The sequence below is a fragment of the Delphinapterus leucas genome, chromosome 6 (assembly GCF_059928025.1).
Source record: "Delphinapterus leucas isolate spDelLeu-1000000601 "Yukka" chromosome 6, BTC_Dleu_Yukka2, whole genome shotgun sequence".
Taxonomy (NCBI): Eukaryota; Metazoa; Chordata; class Mammalia; order Artiodactyla; family Monodontidae; genus Delphinapterus; species Delphinapterus leucas.
In genome coordinates, this window is record NC_143134.1 from 35,308,681 (window position 1) to 35,335,385 (window position 26,705).

General features: G+C 55.0%; 1 protein-coding gene across 1 annotated transcript in view; it reads left to right on the forward strand.

Moving 5' to 3' along the window:
• Positions 1 to 202: 202 nt before the first annotated feature.
• The window catches only part of WNK2 (WNK lysine deficient protein kinase 2), a 157,057-nt gene continuing 130,554 nt past the window's right edge, over positions 203 to 26,705 (forward strand). The window contains exons 1-2 of the mRNA XM_022564623.3: positions 203 to 670; positions 1,233 to 1,912. Coding sequence (XP_022420331.1) covers positions 1,235 to 1,912 — 678 coding nt within the window. The 5' untranslated portion in view covers positions 203 to 670; positions 1,233 to 1,234. The remainder of the gene's footprint in view (positions 671 to 1,232; positions 1,913 to 26,705) is intronic.

Sequence of the window (26,705 nt, forward strand, 5' to 3'; positions counted from 1 at the left end):
TGGAACATGCTTAGCTCCATCCCTTCTCAGTTTTCCCTTTGATAGGCCTAGGCACGTCATCATGGACAGGCTTGAAACAGATAGGCTTGCAACTCAGGGTGTCTTCCTGGACTGACCGAGTCTTGGAACTGGCAGCCTTTCCAGGTGGACAAACTAGGATGGCCAAGCCAGGTTTGCAGGGGGGGATAACAGACCATTCGCGGCCAGCAGCCGCATGGGGCATTCCAAAGATCCTCAGGGTCCAGCAGTACCCGCCGGAGGGGGAACATGAGGGCCGCAGTGGGCCTGCGCGGCCCCGGGGGCTGGCCTGCAGGTGGCCGCTCGCGCCGGAGGACAGGTGGGCGTGCCAGGCCCCGCCCCGCCGCTCCGGCCGGGGGCGGGCAGCCGAATGCCCCGCCCTCCTCGCGCGCAGAGTCTGAGCCGGTGCGGGAGCGCAGCCGCGCGGAGCTGAAGCAGCACCCGGGAGCGCGGCCCCGCAGCGGGCTGGCTGGAGGAAGTAGCGCCGCGATACGGCACCGAGCGTGACCCGGGTCTGGAGCGCAGACCCCGGCCCTGAGAGCGACCCCGGACCGAGCGGAGACCCCAGCCCCGAGCGCGGATCCTGGCCCTGAGCGCGGCCTCGCCCGCCCGGGCCGCCGAGCCGCGGGCATGGACGGCGCCCGTTCGCCCTGTGAGTGCCGAGCCCCCCGCCCGCCGCCTTTGTGTGCGCGCCGCGCCGCCGCATCCCCCTCCCCGCGCGCCCCTCCTGCGCCCCGGGCAGCGTCCTTTGTGGAGCCGCCGCCTGGCCAGTACCTCCTTCTTCCCCAACCTCCTTCACCCCTCCGCGGCCCAGGGCACTCCCCCAGCCCGGGCCTCCCGGCCCCGTCTTAACCACCGCCACCTCCCAGGGACATCCCAGTAGGCCCCCTTCCCCGGCGCTGGGCAGGGCGCAGGTGCCCCTCTCCCCGGCCTTCCGGCCCCTTCTGCAGCCTCCCTCGTGTCCCCCGGGACAGCCCAGCAGGGCTCCTCTCCGGCCCAGGCCTGAGCAGGGCACGGCTCCCTCCCATCCAGCCCGGCCTCCTGGTCCGGTCTGCAGCCCCCCTTCCCCCGCCCGCCCCAGGGACAGCCCAGCAGGCCCCTCCGCGGCCGGGGCGGGCAGGCCGTGGGCCCTGGGGCGGCGCTGTCTCATCCCACGTCCCGGGCAGGTGCGGCGAGGCCCGCGCTCACACGGGCCTGTGTGTCCTTGCTCGCAGAGATGGACGACGATGGCGGCCGCCGAGACGCCCCCGGCGCACTGATGGAGGCGGGGCGCGGTGCGGGGCCCGCGGGCATGGCGGAGCCGGCGGCGGTGCCGCGGGCGCGGGCGGCGCGGCCCGGGCCCCAGCGCTTCCTGCGACGCAGCGTGGTGGATTCTGATCAGGAGGAGCCGCTGGGCCTGGAGGGGGCCGAGTCGCCGGGCGCGCAGCCCCCGGAGCCGCTGCAGCGAAGGGTGCTGCTATTCTGCAAGACGCGCCGCCTCATCGCCGAGCGCGCCCGCGGTCGCCCGGCCGTCCCCGCGCCTGCCGCGCCTGCCGCGCCGCTGGGCGACCTTGCCGACCCCGGCCCTGAGCCCGCGGGCACGCAGGAGCCTGGCCCGGACCCCGCGCCCTCGCCCGCGCCTGCCCCCGAGGGAGGTCCCCGAGAGGAGGAGGCGGCGGCGGCCGCGAGGAAGGAGGACGTGGGGGCTCTCGAGGCGAGGCCAGAGCTCGGACGCGCACGCCGGGAGGAGCCCGAGGAGGAGGAGGACGACGAGGACGACCTCAAGGCTGTGGCCACCTCCCTGGACGGCCGCTTCCTCAAGTTCGACATTGAGCTTGGCCGCGGCTCCTTCAAGACGGTCTACAAGGGGCTGGACACGGAGACCTGGGTGGAGGTAGCCTGGTGCGAGTTGCAGGTGAGGGGCGAGATGGACGCAGGTGGTGGTGGGCGAGTGCGTTCTGGCATCGGGCCATGCCTGGCCTTAGCCACCCCTGGCAGCGGCCCTCTGTGTGTCACCCTCTGGGTGGGTGGTTGGTTGCGCTGGTGGTCTGTGTGGTGACGGTTGGGTGACGGAGGTTGGACCTCCCAGTGTGTGGTGTCTAAGTGTGGCACGATGTGGGCCCATGATGGAGACTGGGCACTTGGAGGGCGTGTCTTTCAGTGCCGATCAGTGCCGCTCCTTCTTCTGGGCTGTACTGACCCAGGTTGTCTGGATCGTCTGTGTCTGTGCAGAAGCAGTGTGTGGGCTGCAGGGCCCTGTGTCCAGGTGGTCACAGGGTGGTTTGGGGGACTCTCAGCTGCTCTTAAATGAGCACCTTACTGTGTCTTGCAGAGTGTGGATGCCCCAGTTGGGGATGTCTGAGGGGCTTTTCACCTGGGGTCTGTTTATGGTGAGGGATGGTGGGCCCTGGGGCCTCTGGGGCAAAGCCTGGAAGTGTTGTCACTATGTCCCGTTAGTTCACAAAATGGATATGTGAGAAGTCTTAAAACCCAGTCATGTAAAATGCAGGTGGGGTTTTGTTTTGGTTTGGTTTGGTTTTTGTGGATGCAAAGGCTCTGGACTTGCATTTTTCATAACCTTGCCCTCATGTTGGCTATGTCAGCCCCAGCCCTGGAAGATTATATAAATGGTAACTCAGGCTGTCCTGGGCCGGCCGTGGAAGCTGGGGCAGCACCTGTCACAGTGGGTGTTTATTGGCCCTCCCTTGTTTGGGTGAACAGCTGTCAGGCATGGGGCTGGACTGTGTGAGAGCTGGCCATGCGGATGTAAGCCTACCCCAGCGCCCTGGAAAGTTAGCTGGGCCTGCCAGTCCTGATGCAGGCCGCCTGCCACACTGCAGGCAGCCTGCCTTTTTGGCTCAGAAGTGGGATTTGGTTGCTTTGTCCTCTGGGCCCCTGCAGGGTGGCCTATGTGTGTGTGTGTATATGTGAGCTGGCGAATTTGTCCAGTGTCCACCTGTCCTCAGCCTTTCTCCTGAGACAAAGAGCTTCGGAGACCGCCCCTCCTCACAGCTCCTTGGTTGTTGTGGAAATAGGGACTTTTCATGGTGGAGCCAGGGGTGGCCTATCGAGTCCCTCACTGAGAGGGACTGAGAACTCCCCTCCCTCGCGGTTGCAGGTTCGGGGACCTGCTGAGGGGTGGCCTCAGTGGTCTGTGGTCTGGGGCCCTGGGGATGGTGTGCTGGGATGGCACAGGAGTGAGCTGGGCATCACTGCTGTGTGTGAACGCACAGGGGAGAGAGGACCCGGAAAGGGAAGACCGGAGAGGGAAAAGAGGATTCCTGATTCCAGAGTGTGGCTGTGTGCCTTCCCTCCTCGCCTTCTCGCTCTTGCAAGTGACCTGGTGTGGCACTCCAAGCACCCACTGGTGCTCTGCTGCGGAATGCCTCTGCGGGTGGAGGACAGGAGTGGGGGTGCTGCAGCAGGCAGGAGCTGAGTTAGACCTCAGCAGCAGAGCCCAGCTGATCTGGTTGAGGCATTGCAGGCGCATGTGACCCTTGGAGGAGGTTGTTAATTCCCATTCCCTTTAAGGCAAGGCAAGCTGTTCTGCCTCTGGGTCCCTAAGCAGAGCGGCACCGGAGTGGAGCCTGGCTGCTGTCCAGGGGGCTTTTACTCCTGTACTCTGAGTGGGAGTAGGAAAGTGGGAGATGGCTTCTAATCTGTCTGGTTTTGCTTCTTATACAGTAGTTACTGGGGGCCCCTTGCCAGCCGGGAAGCTGTTCCTGTATCTCCCCCAACAAGAGGGCTGATATGCAGCAGTTAGGGTCAGCTGCCTTCTGATGGGTAGGTCTGAGAGGGTTTTACACCAGAGGGGGCTGGGAACCAGCTTAGGACAGCAGCTGAGAGCCTGCTGTGTGTGCACTCTCCTTTTTCACCAAACAGGAGGCTGTTGTTTCCCCCATTTTATTGTTGAGAGCCCACCACGGTCACCTGTGAGGATACAGATGGTAGAGGGGGATTGCAGCATCATGGGAAGAGGCCACCTGGCATGGCCGTCCTTAGGAGAGGAGATAAGGGTGGAGGGCAGGGCGCCAGGTTAGTCCTCTCGGACCACCAAGCACCAGGGTGGGCGACAGGTGGCGTGCTGGCTTTGCGCCTGGGGAGGGGGTTTCCTAGTGCACAGGGTGGAGATGTTCATCCTCCACTCAGCCCCCAGAATTCCCAAGCATCAGGGCTCCCACTGGAGGGTGGGCTGCCAGGAGCATTGCCCTTCAGTACAGGGAGCTTTGCAGTATTCCTCCTGCCCTCCAACCCTCCCTTCCCCAAGCCCCATAAGCTCCTCAGCTGGCATCTTTGGAATGCCCTGGAAATCGACCCTCAAAAGTCTGTTTCCTCCTCTCAACCTTGGGACCATGGGGGATGTTGGCACCTGCCTGCCTCCCCCAGAACTGAGACAGTGTCACCCGCTTGCTTTTTCCAGGGTTCCCTGCCAAGGGGAGGAAAGGCCGCATTTTTGGACCTAATAAGTCTGGCTTGGAGGATGTAAAGATCCCCACGACTTCAAGTTTCCTTCTATAATTTAGTGTCGAAAGAGCTCTGCAGAAAGGGCAATATGTGTTCATATCACAGTGAAGGGCAGCGAGGTGTTTTCATCTCCTGAATTCTCCAGACGTTTGAAGCTGACATTGATTTTTGGGGGGAAGCCATTTTAAAATATTACCTCCCCTTCTGTTTTCTTTTGAATGAATGTTCATTTCTGGCACCAGGACACATAATAGCAACAGGGAAAGTACAAATGCACCCAGAGCACTGCCTTTACTCTGGCTCACATTTCCCACGTCCCTGTGGCCAGCTCTGGCCCCTCACAGACCCCATCCTGTCAGACAGTGCACGGGATAGCTGGAGGCTTCTGGTTGACTCTGGGTTGCCTGGGGTGGGGGTAGGTGTAGACCACTGACATGGTCTCAGGTGACTCAGGCACCCTCTCTCACCTGCTGATGCCTCTGAGCCAGGGGTGGGGCCTCCGAGCAGAGAAAATGCAGCCAACCCAGATCCCAGCCAGTGTCCAGAAGCCTCATTGGAGGCGGCCTGTTGGCCTTTCCTGGACCACCTGCTTAAGTGTCTTCCTCGAGAACTTGGAGAGAGCCTTGGTTTTCAGCCCCCTTGGTCAGTGCTGCCCCCTCCCATCAGCAGGCCCCTGTCTCCAAGGGTCCTCTGCGCTGCCTCCTGCTCACAGAAGGCTGCTTTGAGCTGCAGTTACAGGGTTGGGCACGGCCTTTTGGGGGACTCCACCCGCAACTCATGTTTCCCTCGCTTGTGTCCTGGCCTGTGCCCAGTGTGGGAGTCATTTAGCCTCATGGAGGTGTCAGTCATTGACCCTCTGCCTGGAGTACTTGCAGGGACTTTGAGGGCCATGAGAGTCCTGAAGAGGTACCATGGGGCCTGAGCCCCCATCAGCCAGGGACAGGTGTCTGGACCCCTCAGGTGTCATCATGAAGCTGTCCTGTTGCTGCTCTGCACTGCCCAGAGGTCCCTGGGCTCCCGTGGGGTGGTGATGGCCTGGACTCCAGGCCAGGGAGAGACTGTGGATGTGGGGACCACAGGATCTGCTGATGTCTCCTTCGTGTGGCCATGGAGGACTCGTTTTTTCCCAACTCACCCACCACAGCCAGACCTCTGTGTCACCTTCCTGCACCCTGGCAGTAGATAATGCCTGTAGGTGCCTGTCGTGTGCAGCCGTGCTGAGCATGCCGGGTCCCCTTGCTGTCCTCAGAGGGTGGCCAGGTCTGCCTGCTATTGGTGTGGTCTGGCACCGCTCCCCTCGCTGTGGGTGCCCCACCTGTACTGGGTGCTGAGCTCACACACCTGACCGTATAGGTGCATCATCGCCTTTCATAGACCAGGCATGTGCCCTGTGGTGCTGGGCAGCCGCAGGCCCAGGATTGAGAGGTCTCCCCTGTGGCCTCATGTGGGAGGGTCAGGTGTTGCTTTCAGAGGAGCCACAAGCAGCCCGATCTGGCTGACATGGGGAGATGAGGGGATGTGCAGAGGAGATGGTGCTCACTTGTTGGAGCAAGATGCTTAGAAAGGGCTCAACTCAATTTGGCTGGCGGTCACCCTGCTTTTATATTTTTATTTTTAAAAAATCTTCTAAGGGCACAAATTTGTTGGAAGAGGTGTAATTTGAAAGCAGTTGGGTGTCAACACTGAGCTTGCTTTCCCAAATGATGTTTCATGTGTCATCTTTTTTTTTTTTTTTTTTTTTTTTGCGGTACGTGGGCCTCTTACCGTTGTGGCCTCTCCCGTTGCGGAGCACAGGCTCCGGACGCACAGGCTCAGCGGCCATGGCTCACGGACCCAGCCGCTCCGCGGCATGCGGGATCTTCCCGGACCGGGGCACGAACCCGTGTCCCCTGCATTGGCAGGCGGACTCTCAACCACTGCGCCACCAAGGAAGCCCTCAGCAGGCATTTTTTGAGCATGTGTCCTGGTTCCAGCCCTGGTGTACCACAGTCAGCAGGAGAGTCATGGTGGGAGAGCCGGGTGCTCACAGAGGGGGGGTGTTTGCGAGAAGCCTGCAGGAAGCAAGGGAGTCAGTCTGTGGAGAGACTGTCCTGCGGTCCTGGGCTGGCTGGGCTTGTCGGGTGTCTGCCACTCACCTTCCAGAATGGCTGACTCTAGCAGCCCTCTGCCTGGCTGTAGGCATCTCTTGGGGCCAGTAGCTTGGGCTGGCTTCAGGCTGGAGCTGGATGATGCCGAAGGTGAGAACACGGAGCTGTGGGTCATCACTTCGATGGAGAAGAGCTTGACTCAGTCCTGCAGGGGTTCAGGCCACAGGCTCGGGTCTCCTTTGTGGTCTGCCTCGGCTGAACGGTGCCAGCCTCTGCCTGAGGTGGTGGGAAGGGGTGCTTAGGAGCCTCGCAGCCAGGCAGGGCACACTGTGCAGTGCATACAAACACTCTGGGAGCGTGTCCTGCTGCATTCGGACCCCAGCCCCACAGCTTCGCAGTGGGGAGGCCATAGAGAGGGCACCTGCCTTTCTGAACCCCGGTTTACCTGCTTGTGCAATGGGGATGGTGCTAGCCAACCCTCACAGGGCCATGGGGACTGCGGAGAGGTGCATCCAGCACCGAGCGTGCAGCACTGCTGAGAGTGGGCACTCAGGGTTAAGCCTCTTCTCACCCGCAGATAAACAGTTTAAGAAGCTGAGATTGAAGTGGAGAGCAAGCTCAACCTGGAGGAGCAGGAAGGCCTGCCTGAGGCTGGAGGTGGGCCCCTGGGGTGGCCCAGGGGCCTCCAGGTGCAGGCAGGCTGAGGGCCTGTGCCCCTGCAGCTCTACCTGAGCACCCGGCTGGTGAGCTGCTGATAAGGAAAGGGTGTGAATGAAGCAGGTGGAATCTCTAAGAAGCATATTAGGATCTGCTTCTGGCCACAGACAATCCAGGAGCTGTGTTTTGGGTGGAGAGGCCCCCTGGTGAGGATGCAGAAGCCCAGCCTGTCTGAGGTTGGCAACCTGAGTCAGCTGTAGGTTTTCCCGCTTCAAGTATTTTTCATATCCAGTTCTGTTCCTGAGAGACTTGAATTCTAAGATTTCCTGGAATACTTGATCATTACCTCCAATTTATGTCAGTGTTCTTTAAATAAGTGTTAAAGTTTTGGAAGAGAATAAAAGAAAAATGATCAAGGCAGTGTGGTATAGAGAAATAGATCAATGAAACAGAATAGAGAGCCCAGAAACAGATACACATAAATATATGACCTGACCTTTGACAAAGGGGCAAAGGCAACACAATGGAGAAAGACGGTCATTTCAACAGATGGTACTGTTGAAACTGTACATCCACATGCAAAAAAATGAATATGGACACAGACCTTATACCTTTCACAAAAGTTAACTCAAAATGGATCATAGACGTAAATGTAAAATGCAAAACTGTAAATTTCCTGGAAGATAACATAGGAGAAAATGTAGGTGACCTTGGGTTTGGCAGTTACTTTTTAGATACAACACCACAGATATGATCGATGAAAGAAAAACTTTCTAAGTTCAGCTTCATTAAAATGAAAAACTTCTGTTCTGCAAAGGCCTATAAGCAAATGAGAAGACAAGATGCAGTCTGGGAGGAAATCTTTGTCAAACGCCTATCTGATAAAGGGCTGTTACCCAGAATATACCAAGAACTCTTAAAACTTAACAATAAGAAACCAGACAACCAGATTAAAAAATAGGGGCTTCCCTGGTGGCGCAGTGGTTGAGAATCTGCCTGCCAGTGCAGCGGACACGGGTTCGAGCCCTGGTCTGGGAGGATCCCACATGCCGCGGAGCAACTAGGCCCGTGAGCCACAACTACTGAGCCTGCGCTCTGGAGCCTGTGCTCCACAACAAGAGAGGCTGCGATAGTGAGAGGCCCGCGCACTGCGATGAAGAGTGGCCCCCGCTTGCCACAACTAGAGAAAGCCCTCGCACAGAAACGAAGACCCAACACAGCAAAAATAAATTAATAAAGTTCAGAGAAAAAATTCGTCATTATAAAAAAAAAAAAATAGGCCAAGACCTTTTTTGTGGGTCACGGAAGGGGAACACAGAACCATGGTCCCCTCCTTGCCTCTGACCTTGGCTTCTTGAACAGAGGAAAGCTCGGGGGTGGGGGTGGGGGGAAGTGGGCTAAAGACCTTAACAAACATCTCATAAAAGAAGATACACAGATGGCAGATAAGCATATGAACAGACACTCCACATCATGTTTCATTGGGGAAATGCAAATTAAAACAATGAGATATCACTACACACCTATTAGAATGGCCAAAATTCAGAATACTGGCATCACCAAATGCTGACAAGTATGTGGAGCAACAGGAGCTCTCATTCGTTGCTTGTGGGAATGCAAAATGGTACAGCCACTTTGGAAGACAGTATGACGACATCTTACAAAACTTTACACTCTTACCATATCCTTCAGCAATCATGCTCCTTGGTATTTACCCAAATAAGTTGAAAATTTATGTCCGCACACAGATGTTTATAGCAGCTTTATTCATAATTGCCAAAACTTGGAAGCAACCAAGATATCCTTCAGTAGTTGAACAGATAAACTGTAGTCCATCCAGACAGTGGAATATTATTCAGCGCTAAAAAGAAATGAACTTTCAAACAATGTAAAGATACGGAAGAACCTTAAATGCACATTAGTAAGTGAAAGACGCCAATCTGAAAAGACTGCATGCTGTATGATTCCAACGATATGACATTCTGGAAAAGGCAAAACTGTGGAGACAGTTAAAAGATCAGTGGTTGCCAGGGGTTAGTGGGGAGGGACTGATGAATATGTAGAGCACAGAGGATTTTTAGGGCAGTGAAACTATTCTGTGTGATACTATAATGATGGATACATGTCATTATAAATTTGTCCAAACCCATAGAATGTGCAGCACCAAGAGAGAACCATAATATAAACAATGACTTTAGTTAATAATAATATCAATATTGGCATGCCAGTTATAACAAAGTACCACACCAATGCAAGATATTAATAATAGGGAAAACTGTGTGCAGGTGTGAGGGAGCACAAGGGAACTCTGTACTTTCTGCTCAATCTTTCTGTAAGCCGAGAACTTCTTTTAAAAAAATAGTTCATTAATTAAAAAGCAAAACAAAGCAGCATAACAGCTACATTAAAGAAGTATGCAGAAATGAAAAAACTACTCATAATTCAAGTGAATATAACTACTTACTATTTTTGCACATTACCTTCAAGTTCTTGTTTCCCCATGTATTTTATAAATACAGCTATAGCTACTAAGTGTCACAGCTTTTATTTTTATTTATTTATATATTTAAAAAATAAAGTTATTTATGTATGTATGTATGTTTGGCTGTGTTGGGTCTTCCTTGCTGCGTGCAGGCTTTCTCTAGTTGCGGCGAGCAGGGGCTACTCTTTGTTGCGGTGCGTGGGCTTCTCATTGTGGTGGCTTCTCTTGTTGCAGAGCACGGGCTCTAGGCACGTGGGCTTCAGTAGTTGTGTCACATGGGCTCAGTAGTTGTGGCTCATGGGCTCTAGAGAGCAGGCTCAGTAGTTGTTGCGCACGGGCTTAGTTGCTCTGCGGCACGTGGGATCTTCCCGGACCAGGGATTGAACCCGTGTCCCCTGCACTGGCAGGTAGATTGTTAACCACTGCGTCACCAGGGAAGTCCCATCACTGCTTTTAAAATTTATCTTTTTATTTGTTTCTAGAGTGTCTCTTAATGCAATTTATTGGTTTGCAAGGAGAGGATCTGGTTTGGGGTCCATTCCTGTCTTTGTGCTTTGTGTTCCGGTCCTCTTGGAGGGGTTTTCCAGAAAGCCCTGCCCAGCCGTGCTCTGGGGGGAGCTGCAGTCTGGGCAGAGCGTCCTTGGCCATAGAGAGGTGGCCCTGGATTGTGGGCTCCCTGAGCATCTGCTTCCAGGGGCTTCTGTGCCAAGCGGTCTTCATGCCTTCATGGCACAAGTCAGGAGGACTGGACAGTGGTCCCCCTCATGCGCCACCTCCCTGAGGACCAAGGCTGGTCAGCCCTTGAGCTGGGCGTATTTCTCAGGTGTTCAGGAGTGGGGTCTCTCTATGGTGGCTCCAGAAATTAAAGATGGCATGGCATGAGCCCTGCCCAGGCACATGGGCAGAGGAGCCAGTGGAGTAGAGGGCGGTGCTGGACGAGGCTTGGTGCCCCCAAGTCCTGGTGGTTTGCACAGGGCTGTCCTGGCTTGGCTTCGGGGGCCTCCTTGGCAGGAGGCTGTCAGCTGGCCATGGGCAGGAGGGCAGGAAAGAAGCTGTGGTATGGTGAGGGCTTTCTTGGATGTCTGGACCCATGTGTGAGTTTATCAGGTCCTCAGAACCACTTTGAGAAGTTTTGGGACTCTGTTTTCATAGATGAGAAGGAGACTCAGGGAAGGTGGCTCACATCCAAGCTCACACAGAGAGACAGCAGCTGGTGGCACGCTTCCTGCTTCTCCCCTGCATTGTCATTTTGCATGTGTGTTCAGAGGGTTGCTTTGGAAAGGGGTGTTACTAAATAGGCTTGAAGAGTGCTGGGTCAAGCATGAATTGCTGTTGTGGGACTTCTCAGAGCCTTTAAAATACTCGCTGTATTGTGAAGCTCTTGACAGGGTGTGGGAGGCCTTGCACCCCTTCCCCCTTTTCTTTAGTTTTGCGAAGATCTCATGGGACCAGGATGGGCTCCGAGGAGTGTTGGCTGACTGTTGGTAGAGTTCCAACAGTTCCAACATTGGAACATAGAGTTCCAATGTTCCCATGGCATGTCTTGGCTGCGTTGCAGACATGGGGGTTCCCACCTCACTTATTGGTGGTGCTGTTGTCAGCACTTGGATCTAGACATGGAAAGCTGGCCTTGCCCTTGAGAAGACTCCCTACCTGTCTCAGGCCAGAAGCTGCCTGGAAGGACCTGTCCTCCTGATGTCCACTTTTCCCCCCAGGCCTCCTGCTTTCCTGGCTGTCTGTGTGCTTTCTCAGGAGTGGATAAGCTGGGAAAATTCTTAGCTGCAAACCAAGTGTGGCTAAGCAGTGCAGACTTTTGATCATCCCCAGAATCTGAAATCTGGGGATGCCTGTCCAGGGCCCTAGTGACTCAGCAATGTTGGCAGGGAGAAAGGTGCTGTCCCTCTTTCTCTTCTGCTTTCCTCAGCCTTGTTGGATTTGTCCCCAGTCTTGTCGCCTCATGGTGGCAGAAAGGCTGCCATAGTTCCACGCATCACAACCATATTTGAAGACAGGAAGCAAGCAGGTGGTTAGGTGGAGGTTAGGTAAGGTGTCCATATTTTAATCCATAAAGGAAAACGTTTACCAGTAAGCCTCTTTGGTTTTTCTGGTTACAATGAGATTGTGTGGTCTCCCTTAGCTGCAAGGGCATCTGGGAAAGGCTTGATGGCATAGATGGGTTATGATCTATTCCCTGGGGCTGGGCACAGTGGGTTTTGTTGGTAGACAGGGGTGGCAGGCAGTGGGCGAGTGTGAGGGGTGCCTGCCCGTGTCTGTCTTGGTTACTTTATCCCCCCAAGGTCTTATTGGTGCTCATTACCTCATCCCTCCAAGATCTGATTGGTGCCCATGTTTGATGAGGCCCTCTTCCACCTGGGCCTGTCTTCTGAACAGAACAACCCACATACCCTACTGCTTCTAGGTGCCTCCAGGGGCTGCCATGCCCTGCTCCTTCCACCTCTCACCTCCAGGAGCCTGTGGCTGGGACCCTGTGACATGGCCTCCTAGCTGTCTACCCACTGGCCCTACCCTCTCCTCTTTCCTCTTTCTCTGAGCTTTCTCCTCTCTGCCAGCAATCCAGTTTACACTTCTCCACAAACTTTTTATTTTGAAAAACATGGATGGGAAAGTTGGAGTTACCAGCTGTAAACATTTTGCCACATTTGCTTTATCTCTGTACCTCTGCATATGTTTTATTCTGGTCCATTTCCACCTTGCCCTGAAAACTTCAGCATCTCATATAGGAGTGAGGACGTTTTCCTACAAAACCATAGCTCAGTGTCACACTCAAATCTAACTTGGGTGCTGTCAGCCACACGTCTGACGTGGACTGCGCCTTCCTGATGGTTTTCCTGTTTGGATCCAGGATCCAGTCAAGAGTCATGCATTGCATTTGGTTGTCGTGTCAGTTTTAATCTAGAACAATCCCTCCCCCCAACGTGCTAGCCCTGGACCCCCTCCAATGAGTGGGGGTTGTGAGGATGGAGGGGGTGGCGGACGATGGATGGGGAGGCCACTGTGGGGTTTTGGGGGGGACGTTTCAAGCTACCTGAGTTACGGTTAGGGTGACGGACATGACAGATGCTGAAACCTGAAAAAGAAAAAACTGCCCCAAATCTCTTTCCTCTGACGTAGCTGTTTTCACTTTGGTACATGCCCTTCTTGTCTCTTTTTTATGTTCTGGGTATTTTGCAAAGTCATAATTGTAGCATTTGTGCTAACGTGTGCAGTGATGGTGAATCACCACGTGGCCTGCAGCTCCCACCTCCCTGAGCTGTGGTGAGAGCCCACCACTGGGATGAGTGGATCCACGAGCCTCCCCTTTCCCCTGGGGGGTGAGTTCAGGGTGGGCTCACACCCAGCCCTGCCCACAGCTGGGCCCAGGTTTTTGCATGTTCCTGTCATCTCCAGACTGGGGCCAGACACGTCAGGGTGCTTCCCCCTGCACCCTGTGGGATGCAGCTTCTCAGCCTGGGTGCTGCTGTGGTCCTCCAGAAGGAGCTGGCTGTTGGGCTGTGTCTTCAAGCCAGGAAGTCCTTTTGCTGCATTGGCCGGCAGCAATCCGCTGACACCTACCTTGACAGGTTCTGTGGCATTTCTTCTCTCTAATTAAGAGTTTCAAGCAGGAGAGTAAATTTGGCTTTTTTGGAAGAACACTGAAAGCTTGAAGGGTGGAGGAGACTGGATGGGGAGCAGGGCAGGGGTGCAGTCACCAGGTGCCTTCCTGGGTGCGGTGGGGGCCCACGTGTGCTTGGATTTTGGAAATACTCCACCCTCAAGTGTTTTTGGGCAATAGCAGTAATTGACTTAAGGGGACTGCAGGGTCGTTGGTTATCAGCATCGCGAGGGTCCCCTGCCACTGTTGAAAGACCCCCTGCATCCTCTCAGGTCTTTGGGGCCATCCTGTGTTCCCAGTTGGAAGCATGTTCCCAAAGGTCTGGGTCTGGATGGCCACAGCCACAGGCAGAGTGGGCTGGTTCTAGGGGACCCTATGGAACAGTCTCGATGTCTGCACATTCTCGGGCCCTGGGGACCCAAGCAGCACCCCCGCCTCTCCCTGGCTATGCACTAGACCTATGACATATGCGAATGATCTGCTCTAGCTTTTGCTTGGGATGGTTGCCCCCACCCTGCATGACGTAGGTCTTGGCCTGGTCACCTGGACTGTTGGGCTCCTAGGGGGACAAAAGCTGCCCTCAGTGGTGGCTGTCTGTGCTTTGACAAGCTTCCAGACATTTCCCTAGGGACATTTGATTGGGGTGGTTCTGCCCCATGATAGTGGCCTCTGAGCGTTCTGGGTGAGGACTCTGGGTTGAGAGCCTGGGGCCTGGACTGTGGGCCTTGTGTGTGTGCTGAGTGGTCCTGAACTTGGAGCCACGACGTGGGGAGAAGGTTATCAGTTGGGGAGGAGCCATTTCATGGAGAGGGGTAGGGGCTGTGTTGTGTGGGGAGGGTGGCTGGCTCTTGGTGTCTTGGGTGGCCAGGGTGGGCAGCTGGGGGTTCAGGTTTTACCAGGGGTTGATGGAGAACACTGAGGCTTCTCTGTTAGCACACGTGTGGTGCTGTGAGTGATTTGGAGTCACACAGGGGGGGCTGGTTCCTGGGGGTGGTAGAGGCAAGGGTGTTCCCAGGCATTGGTGGCCCTGACTGTGGGATTCTTGGCCTTTAGATGCCAGTGGACCCACCTTCCCCACCTATACTGTCTCCTGGGGTTTGGGGCCCAGCCTCAGAAGGGCTTGCCTGCCCCCTCCCATCTTGCTTAGCTGCTTTTGCAAGTTGGAGGTTAACATCCCCTGGACAGCACCCCGGGATACATACAGGACTGGTGTGGGTTTTGGGGCCCTCAGGTGGTCTGCCCGTGCTGGGGGTCTGGTTGCTGTGGCCGCAGACCCGGCTCAGCCTGAGAGGAGGTCTGCACAGATGACTGCGTTTGCTGTTTGTGAAAAGAAGGTTAAAAAGGACACTGGAAGTGAATAAACTCAGCTAGGCATACTTCAGAGGAAGAGGACAGGATGAGTTTAGGGAAAGTGGCAAAACACATTAAAAGCTATCAGTTAGAAATAAAATGAAGCAAAAGCAGATGAAAATAAACAGTGAAAGAGTTTTTAAGAAGAAAGGGATAGATGGTATTCTTTGAAAGTAAAGGAAAATAAAATGCTGAACAGTAGAGGGGTGTTGCCTTATTATTGTGGAAGTCAAACTGCTGGAGCCTACAGAGCAGGTCAGTGCATTGTGAGCCCTACCTGGCAGAGGCAGATGTTTCCCTGTAACCCCGGCCCCAGGTCCTGTTGCCAGCCTACCGTCCTGTAGATTGCCTGCCTGCCCTAGAATTTCCTGCACGGAGATCACACAGTGTGTGTTCAGCCTTTTGTGTCTGCTGCCCACACATGTCAGTATGCGCTTTGGGACTCAGCCCTGGCTGCACCGATCAGCAGTCGGTTCCTTTTCTACTGTGTAGGTGTTCACAGTCTGCCTGTCGATCCATGGACAGACTTGGGTGGTTTCCAGTCTGGACTGTAACGGATTGGAGGGAGGAGGCTAAGGTGGGCGTGGGGGTCCGGGGCTGCTCTCTCCCTGTCCTTGGCAGCTCTAGGCCCCTGCTTGCCTGGGCTGGAGTGGGTGCCCGCTCACTCCCTTGCTCTTGAGTCCTGAGTGTGGAGAGCCCTTCAGCCTGTTCCTGTGTACTTCTTGCAGTGGGGACAGCATAGAGGCAGCCTGCTCTGGGTTCTGTGTCCAGACAACAAGGACCCAGACCCATGGTGGGCATGTTTGCTCCAGTCGGAGAGAGCAGCGGCTGCCCTGCAGGAAACCTCACCCCTCTGGCTGCCCTGCCTACTCGCCTGCACCTCCGCCTGTCCTGGGAAGTGTGGTGTTTGGCTCACGGCTGCCCTGCCTGAGATGTCTGTCAGCCTCTGTAAATATTTGATGACGGTGATAATAAAAGACAAAGCCCTGCTCTGTTCCTGGAGGGGAGCAAGATGGTGACTCTGGAACGTTCTGGCCCTGCTGGCTGCTTCCTGGAGAGCTTTATAGATGCATTTTTGAGGCAGGCCCTTTGTGTCCTTGATCTGGCAAGGCAGAGCGGAGGCAGCGTAGCCAACTTTCCACCTGGAGCCAGGCTGGGCCTCTGTGAGTGGGGCTGGCCAGGGCAGAGGTCACAGTGGGATCTTGCCCTTCAGATGTGACTTGGGACAAACCCCTGGCCACAAGTCCTGGGGAGGAGCGCAGAAGAGCTGGGGGACTAGGGTTTTGCACAGGTGCCAGACTTATAGCAGAGGGGTCTGTGGCTGGCCAGTACTGTCAGGCCCTGGTGGGCTTAGCTGGGCTGTCATGGCTGTCATTGCATGCCTGCCCCCGTGGCCCTGCCCTTGTGGTCCTGCTTCCATAGTCCTTCCCTTGTGGCCTGCATGTGGCAGCAGTGGCACCTGACTCTGGCTTCCCCACCACTGGCTGTGGCTCATGCAGGTTGCGTGTGCGGTGAAGAAGCCCCATCAGGCCTTGCTGGCCTTGGTGTGCATTTGTGTCTGTCATCTTGGGTTTGTGTGCCAGAGAAGAGGCCTGCCTGCCCCGTGGGCGCCTCTGTGGGAAAGACAGGCCCTTTGAGGCAGCCTTGCCGACGGGGAGCAGGCCTCCAGGGCTCTGGAGTCAGGGCCACCGCCCTACCAGGCGGTGAAGCCTTTCTCCTTGGGCGGGGCAGGAACTGCCAGTGGGCCTTTGTGCTCCCGGGGAGGGGGTGGGTGTTCCAGGCAGGTGTTCCATGGCCGATGGCCTTTCAACAAAGGGTTTCTGCTGGGTTTTCTCTTTGGAGGAAGGAAACTACTGTGGGCGGAGAGGAGGGTAGGTGTAGTTTGGTGGAGGTTGAATTATGAAGGTTTCAAAGGGCCTTGCCTCTGAGTATAATTATTAATGGTCGTGATAACAGCTACAGCAATTTCCTGAAAGCTCACTGAGGCCCCGTGCTAACGTGTGTGCTTGCGTTTCTCATTGAGTCCTGGGCTGCTGCCCCAGGAGGCTGGATCTTCTCTGAGGCCCATGAAGGCTGTGCTTGCTGGAGATGTCCTCCACTGCCCTGGGCTGCCTTTGCTTGGGATTCCTGTCGGCCCCTCAGAGTACCCACAGTCTTGCTGGGGTGGGGCGAGGCTGGAGGCACCGCTGCCGGACCTGGAAGGACCTTTCCTGTGGGTTGTGGGAAGGGGGCCAGCCAGTCTGACTCAGGTGGGGGGCACTTTCGGGGGCCTTGAGCACGCATTGCTGAACCTGGCTTGTGACATGAAGCTGGAGTGAGGGCACTGGGCCTGGTGGGCGGGATGTGGCCCAGAGGAAGGTGGGTGGCCAGGAGGGGACACAGGCATGGCAACGTGGACAGATGGCGCCTGTGTGGGCAGTGATAGTCGGGATGTAGATGAAAGAGGGCCCACGTGGGGCTTCCTTCTTCATTTTGAGAGGGGAAAGATGAATTAAAAAAGATGGCATTGCCGCCTCAACATCAGGTGTGAAGCTGGGTGACAGCCGGCCCCAAGGAAGGTTGGAAGGCAGCCTGAAGTAGACGGCTGCTGGGTCCAGGCCCAGGGTCAGGTGGGCCAGGAAGGGGTGTGGGAAGCTAGATGGTGGAGGCGTCCACGGCCTTATACCCTAACCTCTGAATATGCCACCTATGTGGTTAGAGGGACTTTGCAGATGCAGTTGGATTGAGGACCCTGAGGTGGGAGATGATCCTGGATTATCCAGGTGGGCCCAGGGTCATCACTTGGGTCCTTTATAAGAGGGGGCAGGAGGGTCCTACGGAGACGTGACTACAGAAGACGGAGGATGGAGCCATGAGCTGAGGAACATGGTGACCTCTACCGGCTGGACAAGGGGATGGATTCTCCATGGAACCCCAGAAGGAAGCAGGGAGATGTGTGACACCTTGACTCTGCCCATGAGTCTGCCTTCTCGCTTCTGGCCCCCCAGAACTTTGAGAGAATGTGTGCTGTTTGGGCTGTAGTGGTGGCAGCTTGTACAGCAGTGACAGGAAGCTAGCCAGCCTGCCTCCTGGTGGACAGAGCACAGCTCGGGGCTGGACACCCAGCAGGCCAGGAGAGGCTGCCTGTGGGAGGAGTGTCAGGGGGTTTATGGGCTGTGGGTGGAGCCACTGGTGGTGCCTCTGGACCGTGCTCCCCCAGTTGGGTGTAGGGGGACAGCTGGCTTGGGGAGAGATGTGTCTGGCCTGAGTGCTGGAGCCGCCGGTGGTGTCATAACCTGGTCAATGGGTATGAGGGGCTGTTGCAGGCTCTTGGGGGCTGATGTGAAAACAGGGTTCAGGGACACGGGCCTGACAGCTGCATGTGAGGTGGTGGGAGCAGTAGAGACAGAGAGTGGCCGTGGCCCCTTCCTGGGGACCTGTCCATGCAGGCAGCCTCCTGGCTCACATCACTGCTGGGGGAGGCAGAAAGTAATGAAGCCTCCAACTGTGACATGTGATGAACAGCCTGTGGCCCCACGGAGGGGTAGGGAGGCCTCTGGGGAGAGTTGTGAACGGAAGCCTGTGCACAGTGGGGAACCTCTGGGCAGGGGTGGCTGAGCAGCCAGCCCATGGGCCCTTAGGGCTCTATTCTAAAAGCTCCTGCCCAGGACCTGGCTCTGGGGCTGGTGGCACATGTGCCCCCATCTGCCCGTCACAGAGCTGAGGGGAACTTACCTGCCAGGTGGGATCTCCCAGGGCTGGGGTCTCCATGGCAGGGAGAGAGGGAGTGCAGGAGAGGCCACGGCCAGCTGTCCTATGGCCATTCCCTCGGGCTCCCTCCTGGAGGGCCGTCCTGCTGCTCACTACAGGCCGAGAGTAAACTCAGCCCATAGGAGGTAACAGTTTTAGGTGAGAGAAGTCAGTGAATAGTAGGAATCAAGGCTCTCTGGGGGAATATGTTGGACTTGTTGCGCTCAAATCAGAAAAGCGTTCACATTTGTGGGAGATCCTGTTTTCCTCCTTCCATTCTGGTACAAGTATTACTGTTTAGCGACCTCCCTCCCCAAAGTCTGTATTTGCACATCCGCTTTACCAGTGATGGGGGGCATGAGGGCCAGGGTTGGCCAGGTCCGTCCCTCCAGCTGACCAGCCTGTCTCTCCTGCCCCCTGCTGGTACCTCTCTGTTCTTCCACCCCATCTCCGTCCCCCCATATCCCATTGCTGTATTCCCTTCCCCCACTAGTCCCCCTGCCCCATCTCTGTCCCCACCCCTTTCTGGCAGGAGCCCTGTATCCATAGCAACAGTTGCTGCTGTGGAAACCGGTGCCTGCCTCCTCATCCCATGGGGAGGTATTTTTGGCACTGCAGAGAGATTTTTATTTTATCTTTGGTTTTGACTTTTACTCTCTGAGTGAGCACTACACAGACAGAGCTGGGGGCAGCATTCAAGGAGGCCTTTGCACTGGGGGGCACTGGGCCTGAGAGCCACCCTGTGGTTGTGTAGATGCAGGCCCTTCCCCGTGGGATCCTGTAGACTCACTCAGAGATGCTGGCTCCTTTGAGCAGCCTCTGGGGCCGTAGATCATGGGGTCCACAGATTGTACTGGGGGCTTTAGGCAGTGACTCTGGACAACAGGAGAAACCCAGGGGGTGAGCCTGGACATGTGAAGTGGTTTGACTGAAGCCCCTCAGCCTTGGGCCTGAGCCAGTGGTCATAATAAGAGTTCACTGGGAGTACCCGGGGCATTTGCTTTTTGGGCACCAACCCAGCCCTGGCCCTGTGTGGAGCCTAATGCAGCAAGTTCCTGTGATGCTGCCCAGGGCCCATTTTACAGGTGAGGATACTGATCCCACCAGGGTGGTTTTGGGCACTTCTGCTAGACATCTCCTTCTGAGACGTCTTCCTGTCCCCCCAAGGCCCATGGATGGCATGATATCTGGGGTCAGCTTCTTCCATCGTTTCTTTGGGGGCTTGGACTGTACCCCTCCCTTACCCTGGTCTTGGCAGCTGCGATTATAGGTGACCCCAACGTGTGGCACCTGCCCTGACACAAATTCACCCCTTGCCGGGGTTGCTACTGGGATGCCCAGGAGACCCCAGGGGCATGGGATCTGCCCTGTCTGGCCCTGGCACACCCTGGCATTGTGGCTGGGGGCTGTGGGTTCCCAGGTGTCCTCGATTGGGACGCCAGGGAGGCTGGTGGCCACATGGCTGATGGAGTGGACAGGTCTTCCCGTGAGCCAGTGCTGGGGTTGACGTGTGCCGGGCCTGCCCTTGACGAACAGTCACTGAGGATGGTCCACAGTGCATCTGCTGCCATTGGTGGGGAGCTGTGGCCCCTCGGGGAGGGAGTCCAGCCCCCTCTCCTGGTTTCCTTGTTGGGGAGGTGGCTTGGGTGTGCTGCACCCCAGGGTGACTAAGAGCTGCTCACTGACCCATCATCTCTTCATCTTCCAAGTGGGGGTGATGACAGCTTGCAGGGGGCCATGGCGTTGCCCATGATGCCCATGCCTGGCCAGGTCTCCCTGGAAAGGTCATGCCCAGGGCGTCCAAATCAGAGGCAAGGCCACTGGTACTGACTGAGGGCCAGAACATCCCAATTGTTATTGCTGACTTATCATCATGGAAATTCCAAATAGGAAAAGTAGACTAACAAACCTCATCCCACCCTGAATTATTATCAGGAGTCTCCTGTACTTTATCTTCTCAAATAAACTCCCAAGTGCAGACCTGCCCAAGGTCAGACCTGCCCAGATCTCTGGGGGGACCTCAGTTGCCATCCCTGACAGGCAGGACCCTAGTTCCCCCCAGCTTCCGCAGACGGTCTCGTCTCCCATTAAGCAACACACAGTAAGTGCTCAGTGCACACTCAGGGGGATTGGACTGGTCCCTCTTCTTTGCCCCCTGGAGGAGATGGAGCTCAACAGGAAGAAGCATTCAGCATTTGTGGGTTTTACAGAATTAGGAATTCTGTCTCCAGTGAGTGCGTTCGGTGCAAACCCAAAGCCGTTTATAGAACAGATGCCAAAGGGAGCATTTGAAGTAAACGCCATGGTAACCTCACTCTAGGGAGGAAAATAGCCTTGCAGTGAAAGTAAGCATTGCTGCTGCCCAGAACATGGTCCAGGGGTGTAGCCGGTGAGTGCTTTTTGTTTTTAGTTTCATGAAGTTCAGCAGATCGCAGAGAATGGGGGAAACAGAGGGAAGGAAGAAAAAAGTCCCTATGCCCTCCTCCCTGAATGCAGCCCCCATTCTCATTGGCTGTTTTGTTCTCACTGTGTGAATTTTATTAAATCCCAGCCTGGTGCTTTTCACCCTTACCTGCCTCACCACTTTCCTCAGTAATCGGGGTTTGTAACTGCTCTGTGGACCACATGACCCACATCACCGCTGCCACGCCTGTCCTGGGATGTCTGGTTATTTCTCGAAATTATAAATAACCATCCAGTGAAGAATTCCAGACACACACACACAGGCATCGTGGTTTTGGATGACTTCCCTGGGTGGGGGGGGTGGAGCACAAGAGTGAGAGTCCCAGGTGGGAGCTGCAGGGCTCGAGACAGGCTGTGGGTGCGCTTCCTGGATTGCGGTGCCTGCTGGCATGAGCAACTGAAAATGGAGTTTTTGTGTTAACATTATCTGCCACTCTCTTATGCTGTATTCTCTGAGAAATATTTTAAATACAGTAGAGGAAATAGCTTTTTACGGGGGAGAAACACCCGACTCCTGTCACTGGTCCAAGCGTAAGCGCTTGCTCCTGCATGTGTCTGCCGCTCCTACCCATGTCCTTTTGCGTGTGCGCCTTCACACACGTGCAGTCGGGCTGTGCTCAGCACTTGCCTGGCTGCTCAGACGTAGGGTTTGGGGTGCGTTGCTGAGGAGGAGCAGCTCAGAGGAGACAGCTGTGCCCGGCAGAGGCAACAAATCCTGCGTTGCAGGGAGCTGAGCGTCCGGCTGTGTGGCCTCGGGCAAGCACCTGCCTCTGGTAGTCTAGTGAGGGTGCTATGAGCATTGGGGTCACCACTGCCCAGTGGCCTTGGAGGGTACCCTCCGCCAGGCTTCTTCCTGGGTCAGGGGTCAGAGGGAGGATGGTTGCAAAGAGTTACGAGATGATGGTGACCCCGGCAGAGAAGGCCGTGAGCGAATGATTTGGCTGTATCCTGTGGTTTACACTGGCTGAGTATCTACACCGGTCTTAGGCATTTCCTGTGCTGCCAAACCACACAAGGAGGTTCCCCATGTCAGTGGCAAGGAAGCTGATGGGGCTGGTTCATGTGGGTCACGTGATGCCTAAGCCCTGGCCCTGACCTAGGGAGTTGTGGGTGCCTTGCGGCACAGCAAGGGAGGAGCCCACGTGTGGTCTGAGGAGTGAAGGGTGCTGAAGGTCACTGAAGAGCTCTGTCACTTTTTCAAGGCTCTGGGCTCTGGTGGGGAGGGGGGTTGTGCTTGTGCTGTGAGGATGGTGGAGTTGGGTAGAGTCAGGGCTCTGACCCACGTACCTGGGTGGGCAGGCCCCGTGGCCAGGTGGCTGACGTGCTGACTGCTCCGGGCACTGTCCCTCATGGGGAGTGGCATCCCCACCTCTCCCTGCCATCTCTCCACACTGTGATGTTCCTGCCTGTGTATTTGGGGAGAACCAGGGGTCTGGGGGAGGTGGAGCTGTTTGTGCTCCTGGGGCCGGGTAAAGAGACTCTGGAGTGAGTGCAGCTGGGATGGGTGTGGGGGAGGCCAGGTGCCACATGATCCTGTGCTGGTGGCTATGACGCCTGCCACAGCCTGGGTGCTGACTGCGGCAGACTGTCTGGGAAGGGGTATGAGCAGGACTTGGTTATCTGCAGAGCAGCCCTGGGAAGGGTGAGCTGGAGGGTGAACTTCGGGAACTCACCCTGCTCTCTGCTTGTGCATGCGTCCTGGGTTCTTTCAGGCCTCCCCACCTGGAGCGATGTGTGCATCCTACTCTGAGATCTGCCCGTCTTCTGCAGCCATGCTTCACCCATGTCAACCATGTTCCCAGGAGCCCGCACACACCTGGAGGCAATGGGAGCCAGGTTGGCTGGGTGTCGCGTTCTGACCTGCTGCTTGTGGAGGTGTTGAGCTTCTCTGAGCCTCAGCTTCCTCTTCTGTAAAATGGGGGCAGCACCGACTTGCATAGCTCATAGGGTTGAGCACCAAAGGCAGGGGTCTTGTCTTAAGGTCACCTTAGTGAGCCCAGCGTGTGGCTGCACAGCAGGTCATGGCTGTTGGTAAATGTTTGCCTGAGGGAGAGGTAGATACAGGTGTGGAGGAGCTGGAGGCATTTCTTCACCCATCAGGGTGTAAGTGACAAGGAGAGAGACTCACTGACACCAGCTTTCCCAACCCTGAGTTCACAGGGTGTCAGACCTCAGAGTTTCGCTCCTGGGCCTCAGGAGCCTTTCCAGCTGTTGGAGGTGAGACGTTACAGGTGGAGGCAGAGAAGCCCCTGTGGGATGCCAGACATGGCATCTGTACGTCTTGGTCGTGAAGTGGGGAGGTGGCTTTACCATCCCCCGGGGAGCAAACCCTCCTACAGAAAGGAGCTAGTGCCCCACTGAGCACTAGCTCTGCATTGGATTTGGGATTCTGTTCTGATCTTGGGAAGACCATACCATCGTCCCATAGGTTACTGGGGCCACAAAGATGGTTGTCTTTTGCAGGTATGCCCTGGGGAGACCTGGGCTATAGGGCTGGATAACCCAGGAGGGCAGGATGGAGGGTGACAGAGAGCAGGATAATTGGGGTGGTGTGCTTATTTCACCTGTCATTTCATTTTACTTCATTTCACTGTGTATTTGTAATTTTTGGTCATTATTTCATTGCATACTTGGGTATCCACATAGTGGTAATTTTAACAACTGAGGTGTGGTTTCAGGTGTGTCTGCCTTGTTATTGGACGAACCAATCGTAGAGCTCTGGGCTTTGGGCAGTTTAGAGTTTGTACTTAGAAAGTTTGTTATGCATTCTTTTCTAAGTTTTTTAGTAGTCCAGCTAGAGACTACAACAATGTATCCTTGGTTATTAAAGCCTGGTATGAACTAGAACTTCTACCACATCCTGGGCAAGGCAGGGGTCTTGGAACGTGGAATTTCATCTACCCACCCCTGCCTGCCTTTTGTGATATTGTGTCTAAGATTTTCCTGTGTGTTTGAATTTGCAGGAGGTTTGTTTTGCTGCAATGTGCCCTGGTGTGATTTTCCTTGTATTTAACCTGGTTAGGGTTTATAGTACTTACTGAATCAATGTCTGGATGTCTTGTTTCAGTTTTGGAAAACTTTGGGCTGTTATTTTATACATATTCCTTTTGTTCCATCCTTTATGCCCTCTTGTTCCAGAACCCCATTTATGCATAGGTTGGACCTTTTCACTGTGTTCTATGAGTTTTTCAAAATCCTCGTTCCTGTATTGTCCATCCATTTGCCTCCATGTTACACTCTGTATACTTTGTACACACCTATTTTCCAGTTTGCTGATCCTGTCTTTAGCTGTGTCTAACCTGCTGTTAAACCCATATATTGAGTTCCCAGGTTCATTTCTTGGTTTTAGCTTCCATTTGATTCCTGTTCCATAGATTTTAGTTCTGGTGAAATTATCTATCTCACTATCTATTTTCTTGACCACACTAATCAGGATTTTATAGTCTGTGTCTAATAACTATAATATTTGGGTCCTCTTGTAGTTTATTGCCATTGTCTTTTTTTCTCTCTCGGTTTTCTCTCATTTGGCTTAGTCTCCTAGTCTGCCTGGCCATTTCAGATTTATGTGTTTAAAACTTATGGAGGTATTTGAGGGAGGTTGTGGGTGATTTTGTCTTTCTCTAGAGAAGATTTACTTTTGTTCCCAGAGGCAGTTAGAATTAGAGGAGATCATGTTAATCCAGTCTGAAATTGAGCTGATTCAAAGCTGAGCTTCAGCCTTTGTGAGGGCTGCTCTGTTCCATTTTATCCATTTTCCTAGCACTTTGCCCTCCTGGGGGGACTAGACTAAAGCCTGGGTATTCTCTGAGGCCTCTCTTCCTCAGCAATCCCTGTCAGACTACTGAAGCTCTGCCCAGCCTTTCAGTGTCTAGTCTACTGCATAGTGCCGATGCTCTAAGGCAGAGCAACACTGGTCCTACAGAAATGTATTGTGAGCCATACGTGTAATACATAGTTTAATAGCCACATTAAAAGTGTAAAAAGAGGGCTTCCCTGGTGGCGCAGTGGTTGAGAGTCTGCCTGCTGATGCAGGGGACACGGGTTCATGCCCCGGTCCGGGAAGATCCCACATGCTGCGGAGCAGCTGGACCCGTGAGCCATGGCCGCTGAGCCTGCGCATCTGGAGCCTGTGCTCCACAACGGGAGAGGCCACAACAGTGAGAGGCCCGCGTACCGCAAAAAAAAAAAAAGTGTAAAAAGAGCATGTAGGGTTAATTTTAATAATATATTTTCCTTAACTCAATATACCAAAAATATCTTTTTAACATGTACAGTTGACCTTTGAACAACACGGGTTTGAACTGCATGGGTCCACTTAATACATGGATTTTTTTCCCCCACTAAATACATGCCACAGTATTACACGATCCGTGGTTGGTTGAATCCATGGATGTAGAACCATGAATACGGAGGGCCAACTGTAAATTTGTATGTAGATTTTCAGCTGTGTGGAGGGTCAGTGCCCGCAGCCCCCATATTGTTCAAGGAGCAGCCCTAATTTAATGTAAGATTATTAACGAGACTTTAAAAATTCCTTTTAAAAATGCTATGTCTTAGAAATCTAGTGTATATCTTACACTTCGATTACATCTCAATTTGGACCAGCTGCATGTCAAGTGCTCATAGCCACATGTGGCTTGTAGCTATTGTCTTAGGCCACACAACTCTAGGGGAGAATGTGCTGAATGTGGGGCTCCCTTCTCTTCAGAGGAGTCAGACCCAGACCTTATTGCTCATTTCACATGCATGCGCCCCATGTGCCTGCTGTCTTGTTTTGATTGTGGCCCCAGGGCTTTTACTGCCATCTTGGGGAGGAAACAAGGCGTTGGTTCACAGGATTGGAGCAGATGGGAGCCACTGGGCTTTCCTTCATTCCAGACGACGCTGTGCCTCTGTGGTCCTCTGTGGCCTTGATCGCATGTATTGTCCATCTGTCAGTGCCTCCCCCCACCTTGTGTTCTGGTGCAGCACCTGGCCCAGAGGGACAGGCCTAGCTTCTTGTCCTGCATCCCTGGTACAGCGTCTGGCCCAGAGGGGCATCCCCCTGCCCTGTACCCTGGAGCAGTGCCTGGCCCAGAGGGACACCATGGGTGTTTCAGTCCTGGGAGCATGTTCACTCAGCAGACACTAGCCTGAGGCCATCGGTCTGCAGCCTGGCCCGTGAGGTCATCTTACCTCTGTTGGTCAGATTACTTAGGCTGCCCAGGGCCTCTGGACAGGAGAGGAGTGAGTCTGGGCCACTTTTTTCTGGGGTGGGGCTTAGAGGACTTGGCTGGATGGGGCCTTCTGCAGTAGGAGGCATTGGGTTCTCCCTCCTCTCTGCTCCTGAGCAGCCAGCGCTGCAGGTCTGCATGTTCCCAGGCTTGGAGGTGTGTGGGGGAGGGTAAATACTTTTTACTTTCTGGTGGAGTGTCCACAGCATTCAGCAGATGGTTACAAGGACCCGCACCCCACTGCTACCCTAGGGTGCCCCAGCCACAGGGGAACCCTGTACAGGAAGTGGGGCCAATGAGGAGGCCCCAGAGGAGTGACCGGTCAACAGCCCAGCCCTGGTGTTGGGCAGTGTTTGCTGTCCTGCCTGCTCCTCCCCACAGGTGCTGTCCTTGGTTGAGGTGTTCATCTCGGCTGACCCATGTCCGTGGTGCGTCCATATCTATCTTTAGGTGTCCCTGTGGAGAAGTGGCCTGGGGTGGGGCCAGCCCTTCCTAGAAACCAGACTCGTGGTGTGGTCAGATGTAGGGGTGGCTGCCGCCCAGCCTCTGCCTGCTGGGCCTTGGGGCCACCTCAGGCTAGTGCTCCTGGTTGGGAGGTTGTAGGGGAGCCAGGGCTGACGCAGGGAGTGGCCAGTGGGATTTCTCTTGCC